This window comes from Pinus tabuliformis, chromosome 9 (genome assembly GCF_031772625.1).
Source record: "Pinus tabuliformis cultivar Carrire ecotype Pingquan chromosome 9, CPIR1, whole genome shotgun sequence".
Lineage (NCBI taxonomy): Eukaryota > Viridiplantae > Streptophyta > Pinopsida > Pinales > Pinaceae > Pinus > Pinus tabuliformis.
The window spans coordinates 349,930,140-349,957,616 of record NC_142307.1 but is presented as its reverse complement, the minus strand read 5'-3'; the positions used below and the strand labels follow the sequence as shown (position 1 = coordinate 349,957,616).

The window sequence follows — 27,477 nt, the reverse complement described above, 5'->3', positions numbered from 1 at the left end:
CTTTACATTTCAGCGCAGACAGCTAGTGGAGCTCTTGAATTGATCCTGAATTGACTTGTTTTTGAGCAGTTTCTGGTGGAAAACTTCTGTGAATTGATGTGGTTTGTTAGCCTTGTTCCTCTAGGGGTAGGAACAACATGTTTAGGGACTTTGGATCCCTTAGATTATGGACATTTCATGCTCAATGTTGTAAGGCACAAAAATGTCTATAACAGTTGCCCCCTAAAGTATGAGGTCGTTTATCGGGTGAAATGCTTTATCAGGAGGATCCGAAGTTCATCCAATGCTGGGAGGAGACCTGTAATAAGATACAATACAATACATTATTTTTCATACTGCTTTCATGATCTAGCTGAGGCGGGCATTCCCATGCTCAACTTTATAAATTCATTTTTCTGTACATAGAACAGACAATCGTCTGATGATAGACTGATAATTTTGATGAAATTATCATCCTTTGGGTAGGATGATTATCTGTTGCAATGATGTACATGTCAATGTCTTTATCTTTCCTGAATATATATCGCAGCCCGGATGGATGAAACTAGATCTGGGGTCTTCAAACTCATTCGATCTTCACTCTAAGTACAAGTCGATCCATGTGAGAAATGTTCTGAGGTCGAACATGGAAAGACATCGCTTGATTACCAGTCAATGAGGTAAACCGTTAACAAGCGCGAGAGGAATCACCGATAATGATAATGACCCTCAAGGTACTGCAGTACAATTCACGTGGTGTGAATAAAGGACTTGGCGTCGAACACCACGCAAAATCTTTCGGTTGAAGGTCATTGATGTATACCTGTCGCCGGAAGTGAGAAACTTGCCATTGAGGCATGCAAGCTTCAAAGTACTGAAGGGGTTGTTCCTAGATCCACTTCTTGGATAATGAGCTGATGTCGACAAGAAGCGATCCGTCAAAGGAGGGCCTTAATGAATCCCACATCAATGACGCGGAATGGAGCTAATGATTTTGATGGAGGTGAAAACGATCTGTGACATATGATTCAGGGTGGCGGTCATGAAAGGATGAAGGATAATGTACGACAGTGGATGGGACACGGTTGACTTCTCTGAACGACTTCTCTTGAACATATGGCGACACTTACGCGATGGATCGGTAGCATTACCCCGAATATGGATGGTATGGCGAGACCATGGTGATGTGACCGGTGAATGAAACAACCCAACCTGATTGTGGTACGGAGGAAAAGTGTCATGTTCAAGAGCGACTTGCTACCATCAAAGTTTTCTTGAGTTTCTCCCAATTTTTCCCCAGTCATTGCTGACCAGTACCTCTTTATTTTTTTCAAGCTTGAGGAGGATAACATATTCTTGTTCTATAACTTGCCCTTCGGGCAAGCCCATCGCTACGTTTTAACGCGCCTAGCGATAGTGAAACTCGTTGTCGTCTAAAGACAAGTTTGTTGCTATTTAATGAATTTAACGAGTCTAACGACAAGGATAACTCGGTCCTTTTCATTTTTAGAGAGTCTGAAAAGGTACGTAAAGATAACTCCAAAGTTCCTTTTTCGTCATCTAATCCCTTAAGTCCAAAAAAGTATAAAACAACACAAAAGGGATGAGTTTTCGATATTTTTAACGAGCCGAACAAAACAAGCGCTCGATCTTTTTGCGCAATAATTCCTCAGGTCCAAAAAGATTAAAATCTAGAGGAGGGATAGCACTTCCTGTCCCTTTAACGAGCTGGAAGGCCAAGGACTCGGCAATCTTTTCATATTTTACGAGTCAAATGAAAAGAGCTTAAAGAAGACTCGTCTTTTGAGGAACAAGTGATGAAACGGGTTAGCAGCTGATTCCAGGTACAGGTTGGAATTTTCCAATCACGACAGTGTCACAAGGATGGCTAGTGAAATTACTCTTCGCAGTTGTTCCTCAAAATAGGTAAACAATCAAATGGAGGTGAACGATCGGCCAATGGAAAAGTGGAGGTGACGGTGCAAACACGACCAAGGCTTTAATGGCTGATAATTTACATTCACAATGGTTATTTACTGGGTAGCTCATTTTTTAACAAGCTTAAATGCGGATTGAAACACTTGCTCGATCTTATGTTTATTTTTTAACGAGCATGAACTATACGATAAAATTGCTCAGATCTTGCGTTTATTTTTTAACGAGCATGAACTATGTGCTAAAACTGCTCGATTAACCCAGTCATATGATAAGAATGTCTCATTGAGATTCTATTTTTTATGGAGCTTCATCTCACAAAGCTATGCCCCGCATCCTTTCGTTATGCAAGTTCAGAAACGACTAATCTTACGAGTTTAAAGGGTTAGACCTACAGGTTTAAAGAAATAAATAGCTGCTCCTTGCTTGCATTTCAAAAGGTTTGCATGCCCTCAAGCATAAAATAGAGTTTCAAGGTTACCCCTCAATTTGCAGGAAAAACATTTGTTTAACCGGGAGAGGCCTACCTCTTTCAGGTTACCCAAAGATTGTTTTATTAATGCAGCGAACAAAACACTTCTTCGGCGATGCTTACCGAGATAAACAAAGGTGAGTGACAACGAGCACCAAACACATAACTCTGACAAAAGAATCTTATTCTAGAACAACCCCTCTTCCAATCATGGATGGGGTACGGACTAGTCATATTCTCCCGCGGAAACCTACTCTATACCCAAAGTTTTCCTGCCGAAGCAGACCAGGATGCATGCCCCCTGGGTTCCAGTCATATCCTTCCGAATCACTCGCACTCATCAGAAGGACGGACCGTGGGTTGAGACATTTATTGCATGAAGAGACCATTTAGGGATGGTATATGACTATTTGCGATGCGTGATCCGGGAAATGAAAGCTGGTCCACGAGCTTGACCACTCTTCCTTCGTGCGGAAAACACATACTCTAAAGAGTGAGGAGACGATGGCTCCCATGCAATATATATAGTCTCGTCCAAGGAGTAGGTTATAATCCAAGGGTCCTTGAACGACCATCACATTCATTTGAACGGTCTTCCTTTTCAATGTGATAGGCACATTGGGGAGGATCCCTAAAGGTCGACTGGTTCCTTTATCAAAGCCTGTCAGATTTCTCATTCAGGCAAAAGCGCTGGCGAACCAAGTGCTTTCCAAGCAATAGAGGAAAGGATACTCACAGATGCCCCTTCGTCAATGATGGTGCCGGCCATTACCATTCTGTATATTTGAACGATAATTCTGAATGGTATGTTTGCTGGCAACCGGGGTCTGCCTAGTTGGTTCCAGTCAAAGGATACAACTAGGTTGCTTGGTGGTGGGACCGAATAGACGGCCGGGTATGACTCTGACGAAGTTCCTTCCTGCGATAAAGGAATGGGCAAATTGCCCCCTGTTCGTTGGAGTCTGTGCTGATGAAGAGAACTTGGACGGTGTCGTCTTTATTCTCTTCTGTGATGGTATCATTCGAAGATAGAGCCTCTGAAGGCAAAACCGGGTCAACTGCCGCCTCAACCTTTTGACTTTCGTTAGGTATGGATTCAGACGGTTCATCTTCAATGATAGGTGCTTCGGCTGACCACCTGAGCGGGCCAGCCGGGTTCTCAACTAGTGAAGGACTTGGCAGGAGTTTTTGATATCCAGGAGGAAGTTGCGCTCGTAAAATCGGGCGATCTTCCAAAACTCTTTTAGCCTCGTCTAAGAAGGGACAACGGTGGATGGCATGGTCGCCTTCACACAGTTTGCAGGGAAATCTAGCTTTCCCTCTCTGTCCTGTGGCTTCACTTTCACTAGTTGACGGTGTGTTGTCAACATGGCTATCAGAGGTTGACGTCACCGAATTGTGCAAACGGGGAGACCAGTCCCTTAGTATCTGAGGGATGCAGGGACAATCTCTGTGGAAGTGATCTCCCTTGCATATGACACATGGCGATTTAGGCCTAGTCAGTGCTGTGTGTGGATTTTTGTCAGACGACACTTGTTTGCCCCCAGTCGCTTTTGGCTCCTTCTTCTTCTTCTCTTTCTTCTTCTTTTCCTTCTTCTCCTTAGGAACTTGGTTTTTTGTTTTACCAGTTCCGTCACGCGAAGAGGAAGGAGGAGAGAAAGAATTAGATGAAGTAGAAGGTTGGTGGGTCACTCTGTTCTGGTCTAACTGTTGACTCGACTGTTCAGGAATAGTGGTGTTCTGAACGACATTGGTTGAAAAGCGCCAGACCGACAGGCCAATTGTCAGCCCTGGAAGCGACAATGTGGCCATATGGGGCGCACCAACATCTCCCCAAGAGGAGAAGGGACTAGGATTTCCACCAAGGGGAATTCCTTGGTTGGTGGGCTCCATCTTTTCAACCTAAAGATCAATGTGGGAATAAAGGGTGATTGTTCCATTTAAAATAAATTTTTAACGACGCTTAGACACAACTTGCTTTTTCAATTTTAAAGAGTCAAGAAAAAGCTAAAGATGACTCTAGTCTCCTTCGATGTTTTAACGAGCCCGAAGTGAAAAATGCTCGGATGGACTTTTTCCATTATAGAGTCTGAAAAAGGCCAAAAGGAACTGCTCTGGAGTTCTAGGCAGAGGGTGTGCCAAACCTTTCGCAAAACCGCATAATACTTTTTAGGGTACGGGCAGTCGATCTTCCTGAATGCTGTGTTCAGTGCATTGCGATCAGTAGGGCGGCCGACACGGCTTCCTAAGGATAAAGGTTTTATGCCTATAGGGGTCTCCCAATATATACGCGACGGTACGTGGGAGCACAATCCGTACTGGTGCTATCGTCCCTCAGGAGGAATCACCCACCATCAACGAGATCGACAGTCACCAGGCTTTACGACGCCGGAACACGTCTCTAGCCTAGACCTCTATGTTGTGCGTTATGTTGCAAAGCATTGTTAAGTTCATTCAATTTATTTTAGGTTGATCTTTTTAGAAGTTTGCCTTTTTGGATCACCATGAGATGTATGGTACAATTCCTAAATGCAGTCTAAAGATGATAAGCAAGCTTTATATCTTTTCAACTATGAAAATCCTAGCTACAACGGGAAAAGAAAGACACCATCTTTTCTCAAAGAGCGATCAACACACTCTAATGCACTTTTCCTAAATCAAGCATGCAAACTATCAAGATGCAAATGCACAATGCAGGTGTTTGTTTTCCTCTTTCTTAGTATTGATGCCTACAAATAAAGCTTTTTGTACAACTTTGAATTCGCTTTTAAATGACAAATACAAACAAGTTTACTTTTTCGAAATTAGAAAGGGTAGAAGAGAATACAACACTTTACGACTTTCGAAATGAACACTTGTTTCGACACTTAAAAGAGACAAACTCAAACCACAAGCAAAAGTAAATGTATAATAAACTGTAAACAGCCAATGAACTCTCTCCTAAGATCACAATCAACAGATCTGAATCAAGGGCTACATGATGATTATTTCACTCATGCAAAGGAAAACTATGAATGACGCCACAAACACATAAAAACACTCACAGTCTTTTTGTACAAAAGGAGGTGGAATTTAAGCAGAGAAAAGGAGTTATCAGACTCGTACCTATGCTAGTTACAGGCTGCAAAAATCAGAGATCAAAACAAGGCAAAACAGAGCAGAGAACCCCAGCTGCACAAGGCCTAACTGGATCAGTGCAACCTCAACACAGGGGTTTTGACATTCAGCGTAGGTAGCCTTCACGGGACCTGCGTTGAAATGCAGAACCTCTTCACAGGGGTCGCTCTGAAGGAGAAACGAGAGTTTCTCACTGGGTTCTAGGTCACAGATTGCTGATTAATCTACTGTTTCAAGCCAAATAAAAGCAACAAGCAAGGTACAATCAAAGGGATGCTTTAAGGGAGGACTAAGATCTATCACAAAGGATCATCAAATCATTTGTGAGTCCATTGTTCAGATCATAGACAAATCCAGTGATTGGATCAAAGCAGCAGCTGTCTACTTTGCATCTGAGAAGAGCAGATGCAGTTCGATTGTTGTTGTTGAGTCTATGAAACAAACAATGATAGAGACACAAATAAAATGACTAAACAGATTTCCCCAGCAGAGTCGCCAATTTGTTGTGGGGAAAAATGCCTATGCAGGACGATCCTATCCACCTAAGGTGTGATAGTGCCTTAGCAACAAACAGAGACAGCTATTCTAGTATTCTTCCTTTATGAATTAGAATGAAGAGAGATGGATGGACTAACCGGTGTCTTCCGTTTGTCCCTCGATCCGGTTTCTCTTCTCTTAGAGAGTTCTCAGCTACTTGCCTTCTCGCTCGCCCAGCTTCAACAGGTCTCTGCAAGATCACAAGAAGAGAACACTACACAAGACATGGATTCATATTCATAACTAGTTCAGGATTAGAAACAAACTAAACATACTAATGCGATCATACATCAAAGATACATCAGTATATAGGAGAAACCAAGATAGCTTTATTGATGAATAACAAGGTTCAGGAAGAGATACAACCAAGAAGGCTCCAATCCAGCATCTCCTTCCCAACAAATGGAATTCCTATCTTCACCTCCCTTCAAAGCATTAAGCACCCAACGATTCCAATCTCAAACCAACAGCAATTCTTTGCAATAACAAAATTCCATCCTCCAGATCTCATGAGGGAGAGATCCATATATAGATGTTTGGAGAGAGGATGAGTCAGATTGAGATCTGACTAGTGTCCTCTCCCTCTATCAGTTCTTGATTCCACTTGGAGGTTCTTGCTTCCACTTGGAGATTGAGAACCTCTTACTCATCACCAGTCGAATTCACTGAGGCAAGTGTCATTGAGGAAGATTTTGGAAGCTTCCTGGGTCTTGACACCTTGTTGAATGAACTTGCCACTTGTCAACTCTCGTTCAGTGCACCTGGGTAGTGTTCTACCTGCGTTGCAGTGTAGGTAGCCAGTTCAGGCTTTGCATTTCAGCGCAGACAGCTAGTGGAGCTCTTGAATTGATCCTGAATTGACTTGTTTTTGAGCAGTTTCTGGTGGAGAAATTCTGTGAATTGCTGTGGTTTGTTAGCCTTGTTCCTCTAGGGGTAGGAACAACATGTTTAGGGACTTTGGATCCCTTAGATTATGGACATTTCATGCTCAATGCTGTAAGGCACAAAAATGTCTATAACAGAAACCACTCTCATTTATAATGAATTATGACAGGGTATATGTGATGGTGATATTAAGCCAAATAAACCCACAGATGCAGTTGCACTAGAAAAATGGGAAGTTAGGAATGCCAAAGCATTAGCTCTCATTAAATCTTCCGTCAATGATGAAATGTATGTCCATATAGAAAATTCTATAGATGCATGGTTTGCTTTGAAAACTTTTAAAGACCTCTTTGATACTCAGCCTGAATCAAAGAAAGTAGATCTACAATTAAAATTATTGCAACAAAAATTGAATGAAGGAGGTGATGTTCTTGAATATATCTCAAGACTTAAGAATATTAGGCAGGAAATCATTAATGCTGGTTTTCCAGCAATAGATGATAGCTTTATGGTCACAATTGTAATTGTTAGACTTCCTTCTTCCTACACACATTTTTTGTAGACTCTACAAGTAACTGGGAAATTAGAGAAACTAAAGTTTTATGATCTCTGCGAAATGTTAACCCAACATGATAAAACCTTTGGGAGGAAGAAGAAAGTTGGTGAAGATGTCTTTTTCACGAAGGCCGGCACTAGTAAATCATCAGCTGACAGTTGTAGAAGCAGAGGCAGAGGGAATTTATATCAAAATCAAGCAGCACATAATGTACAAAGTCAAGGTCGAAGCCAAAGCAGAGGAAACAACTTTAATAAAGGCAACAGTTCAGGAAGGAGTAATTTTCAAGGTAGAGGAAACAACCAAGGAAGAGGCTATTTTCAAGGAAAAGGAAATAATAATCAAGGTAGAGGATAATCTCAACATAGAAGTCAAAGCAGAGGCAGAGGACAATCTTCAGGAAGAGGAAGAGACTTAAGTCAAATTGTGTGTCGAAGATGTAACAAAGTTTGACATTATGTTGAAGATTGTCGCACTTCTCTTAATAAAATTCCCAAGTTTCATCAGCACTCAGCTCAATTTGCAAATGATCAAGATGATGATAACTCAGAATATGTTTTTACTTCCTTGTCGGCATTACAACTTTCATCCCATCTTAGAAGTGACTATGAAGATGCGTGGATCTTGGATTCAGGGGCAACTCAGCACATGACTTGTCGACGTGATTTCTTTTGGAATTTTCAAGATTGCCAACTTAATTCCATTTTTCTTGTAGATGATACAAAACATACTCCTTATGGAAAAGTAGTAGTTAAACTTTTTCTCCATGGCATTTGAGAAAAAATGATTTCCAATGTATGGTATGTACCAAATTTTAAGAAAAAATTTCTCTCTTTAGTCACCATTCGACAAGCAGGACATCATGTAATTATGGAAGATGGCTTAGTTAAGATTAATTCAGTCAAACATAGCTTGAAAATTGTGATGACAAGTTATGAAGATGCAAAACTATTACGAATGAAAGGGACAGTTATTCCAAGGCATTCTGATCTTGCAGGGGCAGTGACTACAGGTATTTCACCTATAAGACTATGGCATGTAAGATATGGACATTTAAATTTTGAGAGTCTTTCTCAATTGCAGAAACAAGGGATGGTTAAGGGATTACCAACTTTCAAAAAGGAAAATGAAAAATGCGAAGCTTGCATTTATGGAAAACAAAGTCGAGAAAGTTTTCCAACAAGTTCATGGCATGCAAACAAGCAGCTACAACTAGTTCACAATGATGTTTGTGGACCACTACAAACTTCATTTGGCGGTTGCAAATATTCCTTACTATTCATTGACAATTTTAGTAGAATGACTTGGGTTTACTTCTTGAAGAACAAGTCAAAAGCATTTGAGAAGTTTAAAATTTTTCGCCAACTTGTTGAAAATGAAGTCAAAGAAAAGATAGGTACTCTCAATATAGATAATGGGGGAGAATTCACTTCAAATGAATTCAAAACTTATTGCAGTGAAAATGGCATAAGACGACATCTTACAAATGTTTACACTCCACTACAAAATGGAGTAGTCGAAAGAATGAATCGCACCTTGTTAGGAATGGCGAGATCCATGTTAACTTTCAAGAGGTTAAGTCCAACATATTGGACAGAAGCAATACATACATCCGTCTACTTAAGAAACAAATCTCCAACTGCTTCTTTAGACGGAATCACACCTTATGAAGCTTGGTTTGGTTTCAAACCTTGAGTTAAACATCCTAGAGTTTTTGGATCAATATGTTATGCCTTAGTTCTGAAAGAAAAATGAACTAAGCTTGATTCACGAAGTTTGAAATGTACAATGATTGACTATACTGATGAGAAGAAAGGGTATCGTCTTTTGACCAATGGAAAATTTATTGTGAACAGGGATGTCATTTTTTATGAAACTGAGAGTAAGAGTGCTGCAGACATTGAAAATCTTCTTCACAAGTTAGAAAATAAGGGCAGTAAAAGAAAAGGAAAAATGCAAAGTCAACCAACTTCACCAAATTGGTATGAACTTGATTTTCCTTCCTCTGAAGATGAGTCATCCAGTCCATCTACTTCAACAACATCATCTGGGTCTTCTAGCAGTTCATCCGCATCTCCAAGCAGTAGCAGTTCTTCTGACAGTGATTCTCTAGACTCTTCACCTGAACAAAGAACATCAGTTTATATTAATCCTCTTTACAATGATGGAGACTTTTCAGAATCTCAAACAACTGAGCATTAACAACCAAAATGGGCAGTTCAACTTTTGAAAGATGTAAATCGTGATGAGCAGAATAAAACAGGCACTAGACGGTCACATAGAAGTGAAGGCAATTTTGCCTTATAGCAAATGATTTTACTGAACCTTCCACATACAAAGAAGCAGTAAAACATAAAGAATGACGACAGGCTATGGTTGAAGAATATCAAGCAATAATTGATAACAACACTTGGAAACTTGTTGATTGTCCATCCAATATTAAACCCATAGGATGCAAATGGCTTTATAGAATTAAGTATAATCAGAAGGGAGAACTTGAAAAGTATAAAACACAACTTGTTGCAAAAGATTTTGCGCAGCAGGAAGGCATTGATTATGAGGAAACTTTTGCTCCTACAGCTAAATGGAACACCATCCGATTAACACTTGCATTGGCCGCTCAGAAAGGATGGAAAGTTCATCAATGGATGTGAAAAGTGCTTTTATCAATAGGGATTTACAGGAAGAAGTGCATATGACACAACCACTAGGTTTTGAAATTGAAGGGCAAGAACATAAAGTCTACAAATCAATCAAGGCTTTATATGGGTTAAAACAAGCTCCTCGAGCTTGGTATGCAAAGATGGATGAATACCTTAAGAAAGTTGGTTTTCAACGAAGTGAATCTGATGATACTTTGTATGTGCGACAATAGGGAAAGAATCTGCTAATTCTTGTTATGTATGTAAATGATTTGATCATTACTAGCAACCATGATGATCATATTACACAGGTGAAAAAGGAGTTACATGCAGGTTTTAAGATGACAGATTTGGGATTACTTCACTATTATCTTGGAGTTGAAGTCTTTCAACATCCACATCATATTTTCATCTCTCAGAGTAAGTATGCAGCAAGAGGTTCTTCAATGATTTGGCATGCAGGATTGCAAGCCCGTTCTTACCCCCATGGAGCAAAACTTGAAACTTTCAAAATTTGGAGGGGGGTAAAGGTGGACAGTACTACTTACAGACAGTTGATTGGAAGCTTGATTTATTTGACAAATACTCACCCTAATCTATCTTATGCAGTCAGTATTCTTTCACATTTTATGCAGGAACCATGAGACAACCACTGGAATGCAGCCAAAAGAGTTCTTAGATATATCCAAGGAATAAAAGATTTTGGTTTTCTTTACACAAAGACTAAAAACTTTCTAGTTGGTGGATATTCTGATGCCAACTTTGCTGGAAGTATTGATGATCGAGCATCAACATCAAGTTATTTAATGAACATGGGGTCAGCAATAGTATCTTGGAGTTGTAAGAATCAAACTACACTAGCCACTTCTTCAGCAGAAGCAGAGTACATTTCAGCATGGGAAGTAGCATGTAAAAATTTTTGGTTGCACAGGATTTTGCAGGACTTGGGTATTTCTCAAGCAGAAGGTACATCATTATTCATTGACAGCTAGTCAGCCATCAAACTTGCCAAGAACCTAGTTTTTCATTCTAAGACAAAGCATGTGGACCCAAGTATCATCATATTAGATCTCTCATTGCCAAAGATGTCCTCAAGCCAATTTATTATCCTTTTGAAGATCAGATATCCAACATTTTCACAAAACCACTTGGCAGAATAAAATTTACTAAGTTCAGGGATGAACTTGGTATCTGTTGTAATGTATTTTTGGATCATGGGGGGAGGTTAGATGATCCAAAAATAAAATATTATCATAGATTATAAAGTTGGAATAAAATAATAATTATTTTAAGATATTAAATTAATAATTATTATTCTAAAATATTTAATTATTTAATGGAGACATTTAGAATTAGTGTATTCTTGTAACAAGATATGACTCTCCAAATGTGTCGTATCTTAGGCTCTATTTGTTAGCTAGTTGTTTTGAATAGCATTTATTGTAAATGGACACTTTTATTTAATAAGTAATCCAAAATTAGAGGTAGTTAGGACATTGAGCTTATAAATAGCTCATTGCAAGAGTGTTTGGTTGTTCTGGTGTAAACACTTGCAAAATCAAATATGTAATTATTTTTTCTGATTATACTTTTTTATAAATCTTTTTGATTGTGTTGCGTACTCCATTTAAAAATATTATTTTATAAAAAATTCTCAATTTATTATAAATTTTTTCAATATTTTATTATTTTTATTAATATAATATAAAAATTGTATAAAATTGATTAAAATGATCATTAAAATATGTATTATTATTATTTATAACGTATATTTAATGAAATATGTTAATATAATTATATAAATTAGTACAAATATATAAATTAAATAGCTAATTATAAAGTTATAAAAAATAACAAAATTATAATTTTATTTTAAATTGTTATAGAAATTGTTACAATATTATAGTCAATCTATGTTTTATCAATACCATATGTCTAAAATATCATAATTCATGTTTACATGGCATACCATCTTTTTTCTAATTAATTAATGTAATTAAAAAGAAAAAAATAACATAATTATTTTTGAGATAAATAATCTTTTAATTCATAATTACTATCATCTTTAAATCCATCCTGACAAACAAATCACTTTAAAATTCAAAACTTCGAAAAGAATTACACAAATCAAAAAAATTGATCCTCTCTATACTTTGAAAATGTCTTTAAACACTTGGATTTTTTTTACTTTTAAATATAATTCACAAACATTAAAACACCATTTCTATTTTAAACAATCAAAAACTCAAGTTTGACCCCAATAAATAGTTCCTCAATAATGTCCTAAACAATGATTATTAACCATCAAAAATGGGTTTGACCCCCAATAAATAGTTCCTCCATCCATCTATAATCTGCTCAACAATGATTATACTACATATCAAATAACTAAGAAACTGATTACAAGATCGTAAATATATAATGTGCTCAACAATGATTATATTGTACATCAAATAACTAAGAAACTGATTACAAGATCATAAATCTATAATGTGCTCAACAATTATTATATTAGCAAAAACCCTGTGACATAAGAAATGAGTTAGCAGGGAACTAGGGAACTTCAACCAATATGCAAAGGAGGCAAAAACCCTGTGACATAAGAAATGAGTTAGCAGGGAACTAGGGAACTTCAACCAATATGCAAAGGAGACATGGTTAGTCAAGAATCAATTTAAATATATATTAAATATTATATTAATAATGGAATGAATTATATATTTTTTTTTTACTATTTTTATTAAGAAGGGATTTAATTTTTTAATTTTCAATTATTATTTTTTTTTACTTATCAATATATTTATTATGCTCAAAATTAAAATAATTTTCTTTTTTGAAATAAATTAGTTAATATAGATATTCAAATAGTTTATTTAAATCATGTATTTAAATATTATTATAAAGTAGAAGAATTACACATAGCCAAATATGTATCTTCATTTTTGTTTTTTAATATAGTTGGTATTGTTTATTTATTTTTAGATAATATTTTATTTTTATTTTAAAAGAGACAAATTTCAACTCCATGTTAAGCATGAACGAAATCACACATTACACTCTATGAAGGTGAAATCCCCCTTCTACTTAATAATTAAATTACTATTAAGAAAACCTTATTCCAAAAAAAGACATGCTAATTAAATGATCAATAAATGTCAACATTTATCAATTCAACAATTACTTCTTTATATTCAGTTAAATAAACATATTTATAAAAGATTACTACTCATCATAATTTATGTAATTCTTTACATAAAATCTAAATATAGATATAAAAATTTAGTTAAATACTCATCAAAAAAATTGTAAAAAAATATTAATATTATTAATTTTCCAAAATTAAATCCATCATACCATTCATTCAATTTATAAAGTCCTTCCAATTTTAAAACAAAAACCTAAGGAAAAAATAAATAAATAAATTCCTAAACCAATGACAAAGTCACCCTATCAAAATCCATCACAAGATACGATTTTCAAATTTAAAAAAATTACAAAATGTTGATGAAAATTGCTTCCCTTATTCACCATTGTGATTTTCATTTATTTTTATTTTAATATCTATCCAGAAATTCACTATGTTGGCACCCAGAGGACACATTCACCTCTTACATAGTAAGGAAACTTCAAAAAAAGTTGAACGGGGTTTTACAGATTGAACAGTTCTCCTTAAGTTGACACTCTTATAACCAAGGCTCAACAAGATACAGGGGGGTTTACAGATTGAACAGTTATCCCTTTGACATTTTTGCAGTAAGTTTGAACTTGGTTATTTCCAGAAGTCAAATCCACATCTTGTAATTCGATTCCTTCACACGGCACGGTATCACTGCATTGCAAACTAATGGCCACTTGTGATGCTGAGGTTCCAGTTATCTGTCTGTAGACCACGTTATTGATCTTCACATCCAGATTAGAACCAAAATTCTACACCACAAGGTCAATATAGTCATCAATGTCAATTACAGTACAAAACCTCAGTGGCTCATGATGCTTCAGTATAAACTATGAAAGAAAGAAACATAAGCTGTTCAGATAGCATTAGAAAGACTTAGTACCTGGGTTGGCACAGAGGAAGTTGGAACGTAATGTTGGTTAATGATTATTGGATTCAGAACGTTGTTCATTTTTATGTTCTCAAATACTACGTCTGTAGCGAAGCTCGTCCCTCCCTGCAATGTTTTGATCCTAACTCCATTCTGAGTGCCACTCAAAGTAGCTCCATTTACAGTGACGTTGCTGACTCCTCCAGAATATCTACCAAGACTTCCGATACTGCAAAATAACAACACACATCTATGATTTTGTCCTCAACTTTCTAATCTCTACAGGGCATCTTTATCTCGATTTCTTCTTTATCTGGATTTCTACGGTTAATTATTTTACAGTGACCATGTTCATCTGATTATCAAATATTCAGTAAATCAGTAATCAATTCTCAACTTTCTAATTTTTACTTGGCATCTTTTATCTAGATTTTTTATTAGACAATCATATAGACATGAACAGTTAATTATTTAACAGCGCCCATGTCCATCTGATAATCAAATATTCAGCAAATCAACAATCAAAATATACTCAAGATCTCTAACCACTTGAAAAATTTATCAAATAATTTTACCTGATTCCATGACCTGGTCCGCAAACAATGTTTTCAACAAAAACATTAGTAGTACCTTCCAACATACCAATACAATCATCTCCTGCACACCCAAAAATAACAATCAAAAATATTAAGTCTTTTATCGTTCATACAATAGTTAGCCTTGCTCCAACAATTTTAAAATTTTGACGGTAAATTATATGATCCACCTGTTGCGATGTGGACGTTTCGAATATGGACATTAGAAGAAGTTAAGTGAATCCCGTCGGTGTTGGGGCTGTCACCGGGGGCCTGAATAGTCACTCCGTCCACCAGGGTGTTGTCACTTGAAGCAAGGAAGAAATGAAACCCCTTGCTGTTAAGGGAAGTAATGCCTCTCAAAACAACATTCTTAGTGGAATACAATCGTAAAGTCTGCACGTGGTCACTCCAATCATTTTACATGTCCCCAAAATCTCACATACTTATTGGCCATGTGTCTATGCCAGATTTAGTGAATATATCATAAAAATAATAATTATCAAATTCTAAAATATTCTTAAAATTTAAAATAATCGTAATAACATCTCATTATTAAACACTCAAATTCATATGGGAAGAACACTCAAATTCATATGCGAAGAATGGGTAGAAGAAATACCGAAGGGCTCTGCGTACACTGCACAGCAGACCACATATTTGAGTCAGAATGAGGATATGTAATGTTATGCTATCCAAATCACATCAAATAAACAAGTGACTTTATCCTACGTACTTGTCCATTTCCCTTACACAAGTTCCACCAGGTGGCTCCCCGTCCATCCAAAGTTCCGCTACCGCTTATAGTTAGACCATCTATATTCCAGAACTGCAACCAGTACTGTGGTGTGCCATCATACGATCCACTAAACGTCGTTGGCGCAATGAAGTTCCCAGTTAACTGCCCGAGTATAAAAACTGTCGTTGATTAAAAAAAAATGAATAATTAAATGACATAATGTTGATACCAAGGAATGGATGTTAGCTCCTTACCTGCAGAGTAACAGGGGAATTCTTGCAAGGTCCTTCGAATTGAATTTGACCAATCAGAAAGTTTCCTTTGGGTATATTGATCGTTGATGGTGTAGGAGAATTACAGGCCTTTTGCCAAGCTGATAGTAAAGCCTGGTATAACATACAACATATCAAATTGTCAAAACCCACAGGTAAATCTATAACCATGTCATTATTCATTTTATTGTTATTATTACTTTACAACGATACTATATAGTATATATATATAGTTAGTTTGGGATACATGGTTTTAGAGCACATGGTATTTTGTGAGTGGTATTTGGGAAAGAAGTTTATAAATAGGTTTGTTTATCTCCATTGTAATAGAGCTAAAAGCCAAGGTGCTAAAGGTTGCACAGGGTCTTCCTTGTCAATGTGACAGTCTAAGTGTTGAGGAGTCATGGTTTTGGCTTAACTCTTATGGAAATCTTTTAGGCTGGGTTTTCCTAGGAGTTGGGGTTTTCCCATGACATATCTTGGTGTTCTTATGTGTGAGTGCTTCTATTTCTGTTAGTATTAATGTTTATTTTTTATTTTACCTTTTAAACAAATATTCACTTCATTGATATAACTCAAATCTGCAAAAAAATTAAGGGCAAAATTTCATTAATTATATATTTTTTGACATTTTCCAAAACTAAATATTAGCCAATTTGATGAAAAATAGCTTATTTTATATATATATGAATGATAAAATTAAAGAAAATGACTAAAAATTTACAAATTTTAGGTGTAAATCACATAATAATACATTTGTCCATGGGTTTCAAACCGAGTATGGTTCATCATCACAACAAGTTGAAGAATCAGATCATGGCTATATATTAAATAGGGATAGCTATATGTTAAATAGGGATAGCAGATCTTCCAACTGCTATTTTTGGAAAACAGCTATATTAGACTAGACTGGACAAACCGCTATAATTGACCAAGGAAACAGCTAGATTTGATTAGTTAAATTATTTAATTATAATAATATTATTAGATAAATAGTTATTCAATGTATTATTTTATAATGTTCTGAATGTCATTAAAGTTTAGAATGCTACAAACTAAAATTATTTTAATACTTTTTGGTTGGTATTGTGTGTTATTTTAAGTAAAATGTTAACAAATATTAATAGATCTAGGGACTATAACTATTAGTAATTGTATGGATTTAATATTAACTAAAATAGTAATATTAATTATTATTATTATTATTATTATTATTATTAAAATAATATTATAATATTATTATTATTTTTATTTTAAATTGTCTGGGTAACTAATTAATATAAATTTATTAGTAAAGCTATCCAATGTGAACATAAACTTACTACTTAAATTTAAATAATTATCTTATACTGGATAATTTTAACCCATTATAGTCATGAAAAGGACTATATCATAAATATAAGGAAAAGAAAATGAGGGAGATTTCCAAAGAGGACCAAAAACTCAAATAAGAATTAAGGATAAAGAAAACAGGTTAGTTAGAAGCTTCACTATAGGATAATAAAGGAGAAAAAAATAGAAATTTAAATCAAGTCATTAATAGAGGGAAGGGAGGAAAGAGAAGAAACTACTAGGAAGAGAGGGCAGGGATCCAACAACAACTGATCTTCCAACCAGGGATCCAACAACCACTGATCTTCCAACCATCGTCTCTATTGAGATTGCTTGGCCTCTTTTCAATCTTAATGGCTTCTCCAAATTTTCCGTGATAGAAATAGGAACCTTAGCAATAACCTGACCCTCCTCAAATTTACATATCTTTTATTAAATATTCATCTGCATATATATCTATCTATAGGATCAAAATAACTTATAATAAATAAACATAATATTTGAATCAAAAAAATCCGTGCTCAACTTATCACCTGGGTATAGTCTATGTTGCCATCAGCTTCTACACCATTCTGCTGAACATTAAACGTAGTTGCAGAATCCGTTACGCTATTGAAATTGGTGTCATCAGCTCCTGCACGATACTGCCCAACATTAAACGAGGTTCCAGAATCAGTTATGCTATCAAAATCGGTGCCATAAGCTTCTGCGCCATACTGCTGAGAATAAAACGTAGTTCGAGAATCAGTTATTGGATCATTGGGGCGTATAGAACTGGCTCCTGGCAACAGAGAAGAGCCCAGTAAACTACTAGCCAGCAGAATGAGAAAAAGCTTCATCTTAAAAGCAATTGAGTGCCTCTATACTCCCAGTGGTAGTCACGATTCTTCTCCACGAGGACGCTAAAATCCAAGACACTGGAAGGCTTGTTTAAATAGCATTTCCTGGTTTAGGTTTGAAACCGCATTGTTTCATAGAAAGTAATCGCACATCTCTAACCGGAAGCCCCTCAACAAAGTTCATCGATTACGGAAGATTCGTCTATATATTATAATTTATTTGATAGTTATTTGCGTTTGCATTAATGCTAATACCCGAATATAGATTTTTGATTAAAAACAATCGGAGTCGACTCGGCTGCATATGGATCAAAAGAATAAAAGGTGGCATATTAGTGATAATTGATATATATTATAATTTATTATTTATTATTTCTATGCAGTTGCATTAATGCTAATGCTGATTATAGGTTTATGGTTAAGAGAGATGCATATGGATTTAAAGCACAAAAGGAGGGGTTCGACATGCAAATTATATTATATATAGTTGTTAGTTGTTAATTAGTTGTAAGTGTTAGGTTTATTCAGGGTTTTTTAAAGCAATAGTCTAAAAATTATGTTTTTTTTGCTTTGGAAGTTATGGAAATTCCGGTCATATTTTGATAAAATCTGATCATATTTTGAAAAAATCCGGTCATATTTTGAAAAGATCGGGTAGCAACTTTTTTTAAATCTAAGTAAACGCTGTCAAAATTCATAATTTTAAGTGTTTTAAATGTTTTTGATAGTGCTGAATCCATTTCTACCATCAAAAACATGATTCATAATTTTAAGTGTTTTAAACGTTTTTGATGGCCATGAATCCATTTCTACCATCAAAAACATGATTCAAACATTGCATTTACAAAAAAATTTGAATTTTTTTTGCCGACCACTTTTGGCCCAATTCTGTATATCAACATGTTCAATAACTCTATGGTTCATATACCAAAATTCACATTTAACATTCCAAGGTTGTTACCACCCATCATTGTGACTCTTATAGTGATTTTTATGATGGTTGGTTTTTATTGAATTTAATTTATTTAATTTTTTTAAATTAAGTTAATGATTTATTTAGTGGGATGTTTTCATTAGAATGGTGCTAAGCTTAGTTTATTAATTTCTTTAGAAATAACTTCTATTCTCAACTCTTTTATATAAAGTTCGAACTAAGATTTACTAGGCACTGAACCCCATTCAAACCATCTAGTCTACACCATGTCATTATATTTCTTAATAGCTAAAATAAATAATTACAAAATTGAGCATTTATGTAATTTTATTTTGTTATGTTCTATAATAAATTATATATAAAATATACTAGCACAAACACATCGACATAATTTTCATACACTAATTGACATATGAAAGGTGGAAAATGTCATTGATCCGCATATATAACCACATTTACCAATGTGGTTGTGCTAGTTGACGACCAACGTCCATAGGGCGGGTTCATTGACCATAGTTAACTATGGTTCATGTTGTCTAACTATGGTTCAAAATAGTTGACAAGGGTTGTTGATGGTTGACCATGGTTAATGAGGCTGACGAAGGTTGAAGAGGGTTGATCAAGGTTGAAAATGGTGGAACAACGTTGTTATCAGGAAATCTAGTGTCCACTCGGAGCTGCTAGTCCCACTGAGACTGGTAGCTATCTTAGAAACAAACAAACTAAAACTACTTTCGCTTTCCTTTATTAGGAGGGGAACAAAGGACACCAACCTCAGTCTTGCGCTTGGTTCCTTGCTTGGTTCCTCTCCCTTCTGACAGATCCTTGCGGCTTTTCCTTCGTCTACACAGCTTCAAAGAGCACCTGTGGAATCAAAGCAGCATAATACTATCGAAGAACAGAGATCTACAATCATAAACAATATATGACCAGATATATATTGACCACACAAATGCATATATCATCAAACATACAAGAATGTGGAGGAAAACTTGAATAGCTTTATTAATATCAAGAATAGCAAAGAGGATTACAACCAATTGTTCTGACCCAACGTCATCCTCCCAGCATGAAAGCCCTTCTTCGCCTCGTGAAAAGCTTAGATCACCCAACACTATGATGTTCCACCAAGAAACCAACAGCACTTCCTTACAAGATGCAAAATTCCAGCCTCTGGATCTCTGGGATGAGGGATCCATATATAGATGATTGCAGGGGGGTGAGTCAGCTTCTGGGATTTTGATTAGTGTCCTCTCTCTGATAGTTATTGATTCCACTTGGAGATTGATGATCTCTTACTCATCCCTGGGCGAATTCAGAGAGGCAAGTGTCACAAGAGAAGTTTTTGGAAGATTCCATGATGATCCACCTTGCAAACTGTCTCTGCCATTTGTCTACTCTCGCCCATCGCACCCTACAGAAGGGCTTTCCAGTATGCATCGCACCCTTTACACTAGGCAGGTGAGATGCATCACACCCTCTGCACTGGGCGATCTGTATTCCAACTTTGACCAGTTCTGAGCAGTTTTCTGTGGAGAACTTCTGGGAGATGATGTAATCAGCTGACCTTGTTCTTTTAGGGTGTGAAGCAACACTTTTAGGGACTTAGGAGCCCTTGGTTTATGTACATGTATGATTGGGGTTGCAATGCCCAAAAATGTCTATAATAGTTGCCCCCTAAAGCATGTGGTCGTTAATCTTTTGATGTCGGGTGAAATGCTTTATCATGAGGATCCGAAGTTTTTTTGAGCTGGAAGGCGACCTGTAATAAGATACAATACAATACATTATCTTCATAATATTTTTCATGATCTAGCTAAGGCGGGCATTCCCATGCTCAAATTTATAAATTCATTTTCATGTACATAAGACAGACAACCGTCTGTGTGGTAGACTGATGATTCTGATAGAACCATCATCCTTTGATTCGAATGATCATTTGTGCAGCAATGATGTACATTTGATGTCTTTATTTTCCTGAATATATCGCAGCCTGGATGGATGAAACTAGATCCGGGGTCTTCAAACTCGTCCAATCTTCACTCAAAGTACAAGTCGATCCATGTGAAAGATGTTCTAGAGTCGAACATGGAAAGACATTGCCTGATTACCAACCAATGATGTAAGCTGTTAACAAGCGCGAGAGGAATCATCGATAATGATGATGACCCTCAAGGTACTACAGTACAATTCGCGTGGTGTGAAAACGGACTTGGCGTCGAACACCACGCAAAATCTTTTGGTCGAAGGCCACTGATGTAGACCTATCGCTGGAAGTGAGAAACTTGCCATTGAGGCATGCAAGCTTCAAAGTACTAAAAGGGTTGTTCCTAAGTTGGCTTCTTGGATAATGAGCTGATGTCGACAAGAAGTGACCCGTTCTAGCAAGGCCTTAATGAATCCCACATCTACGACACGGAACGGAGTAAATGATTTTGGAGGTGAAAACAATATGATGATACAGGATTCAAGGTGGCGTCATGAAAGAATGGAGCGTGAATGTATTGCAGCAAATGAGACATAGGTGAATTCTCTGAGCAACTTCTCTTGAACATATCAGCGACCCTGACATGGATTGGTAGCGTTAACCCCAAATATGGATGGTGTGATGGACCAATGGTGATATGACCGGTGAACGGAATAACCCAACCCGACTCGGATGTGGAGTGAAAGTGTCATGTTCAAGAGCGACTTACTACCAATAATGTTTCTACAAGTTTTCTTCCCAATTTTTCCCCAATCATTGCTGACCAGTACCTCTTTATTTTTATCAAGTTTGAGGAGGATAACATATGCTTGTTCTATAATTTTCCCTTCGGGCAAACCTGTCGCTATGTTTTAACGAGCCTAGCGATAGTGAAACTCGTTCTTATCTGTATGGACAAGTTTGTCGCTATTTGGTTTTAACGAGTTTAACGACAAAGATAACTCAGTCCTTTTCAATTTTAGAGAGTCTGAAAGGGACGTAAAGGAAACTCCAATAATCCTTTTTCGTCATATAATCCCTTAAGTCCGAAAAAGTATAAAATAATACGAAAGGGATGAATTTTCGGCAATTTTAACTAGCCGAACAAAACAAGCGCTCGATTTTTTTGTGTAATAATCCCTCAAGTCCAAAAAGATTAAAGTCTAGAGGAGGGATAGCACTTCCGGTAGCTTTAACGAGCTGGAGAGGCCAATTGCTTGGCAATCTTTTCATACTTTACGAGTCAGATGAAAAAAGCTAAAAGGAGACTCGTCTTTTGAGGAACGAGTGATAATTTCAGGTAGCAACTGATTCCAGGTAAGGTTTGGAATTTTCCAATCACAGCAGTGTCACAAGGATGGCTAACAGGATCACTCTTCGCAGCTGTTCCTCAAAAGGGGTAAACAATCAAATGGAGGTGAATGATCAGCTAAAACACAGTGGAGGTGATGATAAGAACATGACCAGGGCTCAAAAGTTGATGATAATGCATTCACAATGGTTATTTACTGGGGATTGGTTCATTTTTTAATGAGCTTAAACTCTGGGGGAAACATTTGCTCATTGCTAAGGTTTAATTTTTAGCGAGCTTGAACTTCGCATAAAAACTGCTCGTGATAATGGTCATTGATTATTTGATTTCACCGGTAACCACTTTGTTCCTTCAGAAGGTTGTATTACTTGGTCAATTGCTTCATCAAACCGATTAGAAATAAACAATATATGTTTGAAAAATGAGTTAAAACACTAATATTTTACTCTAATTACGTAAAAAGTAATTTAAAAGTGGTTTTTACCCCTCATTTTACCATTTCATTTAGACTTTGGTTTGTTGGAGCTCTGGAGGTGCTTTTCCCCCTTGATTTTCACCAGCTGATTCTGGGAGATTCTGTGGACGATTCTTGGCACCATCTGGACCAGGTAGGAGCTAAACCTGAGCTCTTCAGTTGCATTCCTTCCTTTTTGAATTCTGAGCATGTTTCCCTGTTTTTCTTAGCCCCTGGGGTTTGAAAAATTCGTCCTGGCTCCATCGCACCCTTTCTATATCGAAAGGTGCGATGCATACTAGCTTGGCCATTGGCCAGTCAGTATGCATCTCACCCAGTACACTACTGGGGTGCAATGGGTGTGAGAAGGGAAACTTCTGCACTGTTTTCTCATGGAATTTTTTGTCTATTTTTTGCCAAATCAGGACCCTGACTCTTCTCTTGCTTGTTTTGCAGAGATTCATCGGAGCAAAATGGTTGTTACATGGCGAGAACGCGAACATGAAGAAGAGGACATGGTTGCTTTACATGATTCGGTTATGGTAACTACACTGCGAAACTGTGGACTGTTCAAGCTTTTCCACATCTCTAACATGAGGCAACAAATCAACTTGTTGAAATATCTTCTCGATGCATAGGATCCTACCAACCAGGTGTTTCAGATCAGAGGCAAATCTATTCCCTTGACTGTCGTGGACATCTATTTTTTGACCAGTTTATCAAGGCGTGGTGCCCCTCTTTCATTATCAGGTTCCGCCCGTGGGGGAAAATCCATGAGAGATTATATTCGTCGGTATTGCAGAGAGGGATATACCGAGTAGGGACGGCAAGATCATCATCCGAGATGTCACTGACCGGTCCTTGAGGACCATTCTGTTCACTTTTGCTAGACTGGCTGATAGTGCGGCTCTTTACGTGGCTAACAGGTCCTATATGCAGTACGCCTTGGAATGCCTTGAACCAAAGGTGTTCAACTGGTGTGACGCAGTACTTCCTGTGATGAAAGATCAACTGACCAAGGTAAAAAGCGGAAAATCCAAGAACATTGGCTATGGTTCTATTTTGACCGCTTTCGCCTTGGAAAAGATCCCACTGATGCAGCCACAATAGATTTCACTTGGCTTACCTCCACCGACTGAGCCATGGATGCAAAGATGGGTCGACCTTATGGCCCGACATGCTGGTCAGTCCCAGGTTTCCTTTTCTGATACCTTCTTCGAGTGGTTCAACCGTCAGGAGATGGTTTTTTCCGAGTATCCATATGCTGGTATGGATTTCCGGGGTGACCCGGATTTGGTGCTACCGGCTGGTGAGCAGTGGGGTGCTATCGGTAAATTCTCTGACCATATCTTTGTTTATTGTTTTTTATAATGTTCTCGTGCTTTCTTCTATCAAGACTAATCAAAACTCATGTGTTGATGCAGATATTAGACCAGTTCGGCCAGCATTACGTCTAAGAGCACTAGCTGCCGTTATAGCAGGAGAGGCTATGGGGAGGGCTATCCTTCGCGACCTTGATGTGGTCAAGACTCTTTCAGCATTGCAGGATCAGGTCGAGGGCCTCACTCTTGGCATTCCGGATGTGAGGACCGACGAGCTGCCTCTGAGGTTGTAGCGACATACTACTGGCGTGTCGAGTCGATGGACTAGGCTTTTACGCATGATTGCACAGGCGGTGACTTGCTATCACCAGCATCATTAGACTAGGGTGCCCCCTAGCATTTTGAGTTTTGGGTCATTTGACCAATTTTGTCTTGGTTACAGAACATTATGTATAAACCATAAACAGTTATAAGATATATATATATATATATATATATATATATATATATATATATATATATATATATATATATATATATATATATATATATATATATAGATATATATATATTTGATTTTCGGAGCTTTATTTTGGTTGAGTTACATGATCTTGATGCAAATATTGATGAAATGCTTCATTTATAAATGTTGCAAATGTCTATCTAACACATAATTTGCCAATGAGTTTGTTAATGTGTTTAAGTTTCTGGAAATATGTTGATATTGAATAAAATCAAACTACCTTTCCAAAATCTTGACCCTTAGGAACATGCGATAGATAGCTGGATTCCATACGGAGTAGATACCAGTGAGCTGTAGGATGACGAGCTGTGAGTCTAGCCTGACGACGAGTTGGCGTATGCCACATGTAATGGCATCAAATATGAGCTCTATCAACGCGCTGTATTCAGCAATATTGTTCGTTGACTGACCAATACATACCCCTCTGAAACTCACTAACTCGCTGCTTGGATCGAAGATGGCCCAAGCCACAGAAGATAGGTTCCGCGAACTACGACTCGCTCCGTCGGCATATCCAACAAATGATTCCAATAGGTCCGACATCTGCAACAAATGTGAAATTGGATCACTTAACCAAAACGATTACCCTTAGTGAAAAAAAATGTAACAAAAGCATAGGGGTTACTATCTTGAGTCAAGCATAGTAACGCTTAAGGTACAACCCATTGCGGGGTTGCGCCAGTGGAATCCCATCATAATCCACTAACTCATAGGCTCCTTTTTCTAACACACACTTAACAATATAGGGGCCCATCCATAAAGACTTGAATTTGCCTGCTCCCAATTTATCGGAATCCTGGTCGTAAAGTAAGACTAGGTCACCTTCTAAGAAGACACAGGGTTTGACATTCTTGTCGAACTGCACCTTGACTCGTTTCTTATGGGCTTCGTTAGCCAAAGTAGCATCACGATGGGTTTCATCCAATTGGATTAGTTCCAAGAAACGAGCCTCCTCTTCTGAAGTTCCGGGGAGAAGGTTGACCGCGAGTTTGAGGGACGAGATTTCACACTGAACCAGTAAGATTGCTTCTAGGCCATACACCAGTTGAAAGGGTGTAAACCCAGTTGCATTCCTCACCGATGTCCGGTATGCCCACAAGGCTGAGTACAGGATCAGGTGCCAACTCCTTTTATGGACTCCAATCATCCTTTGTAGCATCCGCTTCAGGACCTTGTTGATTGCCTTAACTTGTCCGTTAGCCTGTAGATAATACGAAGTAGAGCTGTCATGGGACAGCCCTAACTTGGCAGCCAACTCAACCATCATGTGATTGTGAAAATGCGATCCATGATCTATGACTATGGCCTGTGGAACGCCGAATCTGGAGACTACATGATTGAAAAGGAAGAGGGCAGCCATTTCGTCGTTGTTGTTTAATGTAGGCATCGCCTCAGCCCATTTGGTAAAATAGTCTACTGCGACTATGATATACCCACGCCCCCCGGCTGAGGTGGGGTTACATGTCATGAAATCTATGCCCCATTTGGCAAATGGCCCAACAACTACTGGTTGCAGAGGTGCGGGTGGTATTCTAGTTTTTCGATTAAAGATTTGACATGCATGGCAACTTCTAACTATGGTTATGCAATCTTTGAACATTGTTGGCCAGAAGTATCCTGCCATAAAATCTTTTGCACAGTATCGTAACCAAATTGATTCCCCCCACACGCGCCTGAATGGAAATCATTCAGGACTTTTTCGGCCTCCTCGTGGGTGAGGCACCTCCTCAGAACTGTATCGACACCACAATGGTAAAGTGTATCACCGACGATCATGTAGTCTTTTTCTTGGTATCGAATGCGTTGTTGTTCTGAGCGGGAGGTATTAGACCTGTATGTTTGGGTTTGGAGATAGATTATTATGTCTCCATACCACGGATTTCTTAAAGATATCAGAAACAAAGATTCATCCACAATTGCTTCTTCTGATGTTGCATTGTTGGACGATCATGGGAGATCACATAATAGCTCTGCGAAAACCAGGGATTTCTTCGATTTGGATTTTATAAATTCCAGATCAAACTCTTGTATAATTTCTATCCATTTTGAATATTTGGCCCCCAGCAACTGTCGCGACAATATATAAGTCATGAGGTTGCAATCTGACAAAATGGTAGTTTTTCGAAAGAGGACATAGTGTCGAAATCTTTGTATCACTTGAACAGCTGCGAGAGCTAGCTTTTCAATGTAGGAGTACTTGCTTTTTGTATCATTTAAGTTTCTACTCAAATAATATATAGGATGTTCAACTCCATTGTCTTCTTGAACTAAAACCATTGTGATGGTCGTATCCGCTGCAGCCAGATACAAGTTAAAGTCTTTTTGATAATCAGGAGCGTACATTAATGATGCTTTTATTAGAGATTGATTTGAAGCATCAAAGGAAGCTTGCGCGACCTGATCCCAGACGAAGGGTACTTCTTTTTTTAATAGACGAGTATAACCCTTAGCAATTTCGACGTAATGTGGAATGAACCTCCTCAGAAAGTTTGCTTTCCCTTGGAGTTTCTGAATCTGAAGCAAATTTGAAGGTGGAGGCAAATCAATGATTGCCTGAACCTTACATGGGTTGAGACGAATCCCGTCCTTTGAGACCACAAAGCCAAGTAAACGACCAGAACTGCACAGAACACACATTTGTGTGCACTGAGTCGTATCTTGTAGTGTCGGCAGTGTAGAAATATCGCTCTCAAATGCTACGGATGATCGGTCCGCTTTCGTGAATGAGTCGGAACATCATCGAGATATGGTTGAACGATGTTTTTGATGTCATGGAAGGCATAATTCATTGCCCTCTGAAATGTTCCCCCTGCATTCTTTAAACCAAAGGGTAGCTTGCGATATGCAAATGTGCCCCACGGACAAATAAATGCAGTCTTTAACTGGCCCTGTGGGCGGATATTTATTTGATTATACCCGGAAAATCCATCCATAAATGAAAAGATTTCACATCCTTCGCATTCATCAATTATCTGGTCAATGAAGGGTGTAGGGTAGTTGTCTTTCGGACAAGCTTGATTTACATCCCTATAATCGACGC

The 27,477-nt window shown here is 37.6% G+C and overlaps 1 protein-coding gene across 1 annotated transcript; it reads right to left on the bottom strand.

The window, feature by feature from the left end:
* Window positions 1–13,618: 13,618 nt before the first annotated feature.
* LOC149148652 (polygalacturonase-like) lies at window positions 13,619–17,926 on the bottom strand. The gene is made up of 8 exons (XM_089442241.1): window positions 17,621–17,926; window positions 15,738–15,869; window positions 15,481–15,645; window positions 15,367–15,384; window positions 14,936–15,140; window positions 14,745–14,826; window positions 14,194–14,398; window positions 13,619–14,050 (listed from the first exon to the last, which is right to left on the bottom strand). Exons 1-8 carry the CDS (start codon window positions 17,924–17,926, stop codon window positions 13,820–13,822), a joined length of 1,344 nt encoding a protein of 447 aa, XP_089298367.1. The 3' UTR covers window positions 13,619–13,819.
* Window positions 17,927–27,477: the final 9,551 nt, after the last annotated feature.

Coding starts and splice junctions, on each gene's coding strand:
- LOC149148652 (XM_089442241.1), bottom strand. CDS start 17,926: ATGAAGCTTTTTCTCATTCTGCTGGCTAGTAGTTTACTGGGCTCTTCT. Junction 15,646..15,737: donor ATTCCCCTGTTACTCTGCAG/GTAAGGAGCTAA, acceptor ATACTCGGGCAG/TTAACTGGGAACTTCATTGC. Junction 14,827..14,935: donor AAACGTCCACATCGCAACAG/GTGGATCATATA, acceptor TTGGGTGTGCAG/GAGATGATTGTATTGGTATG.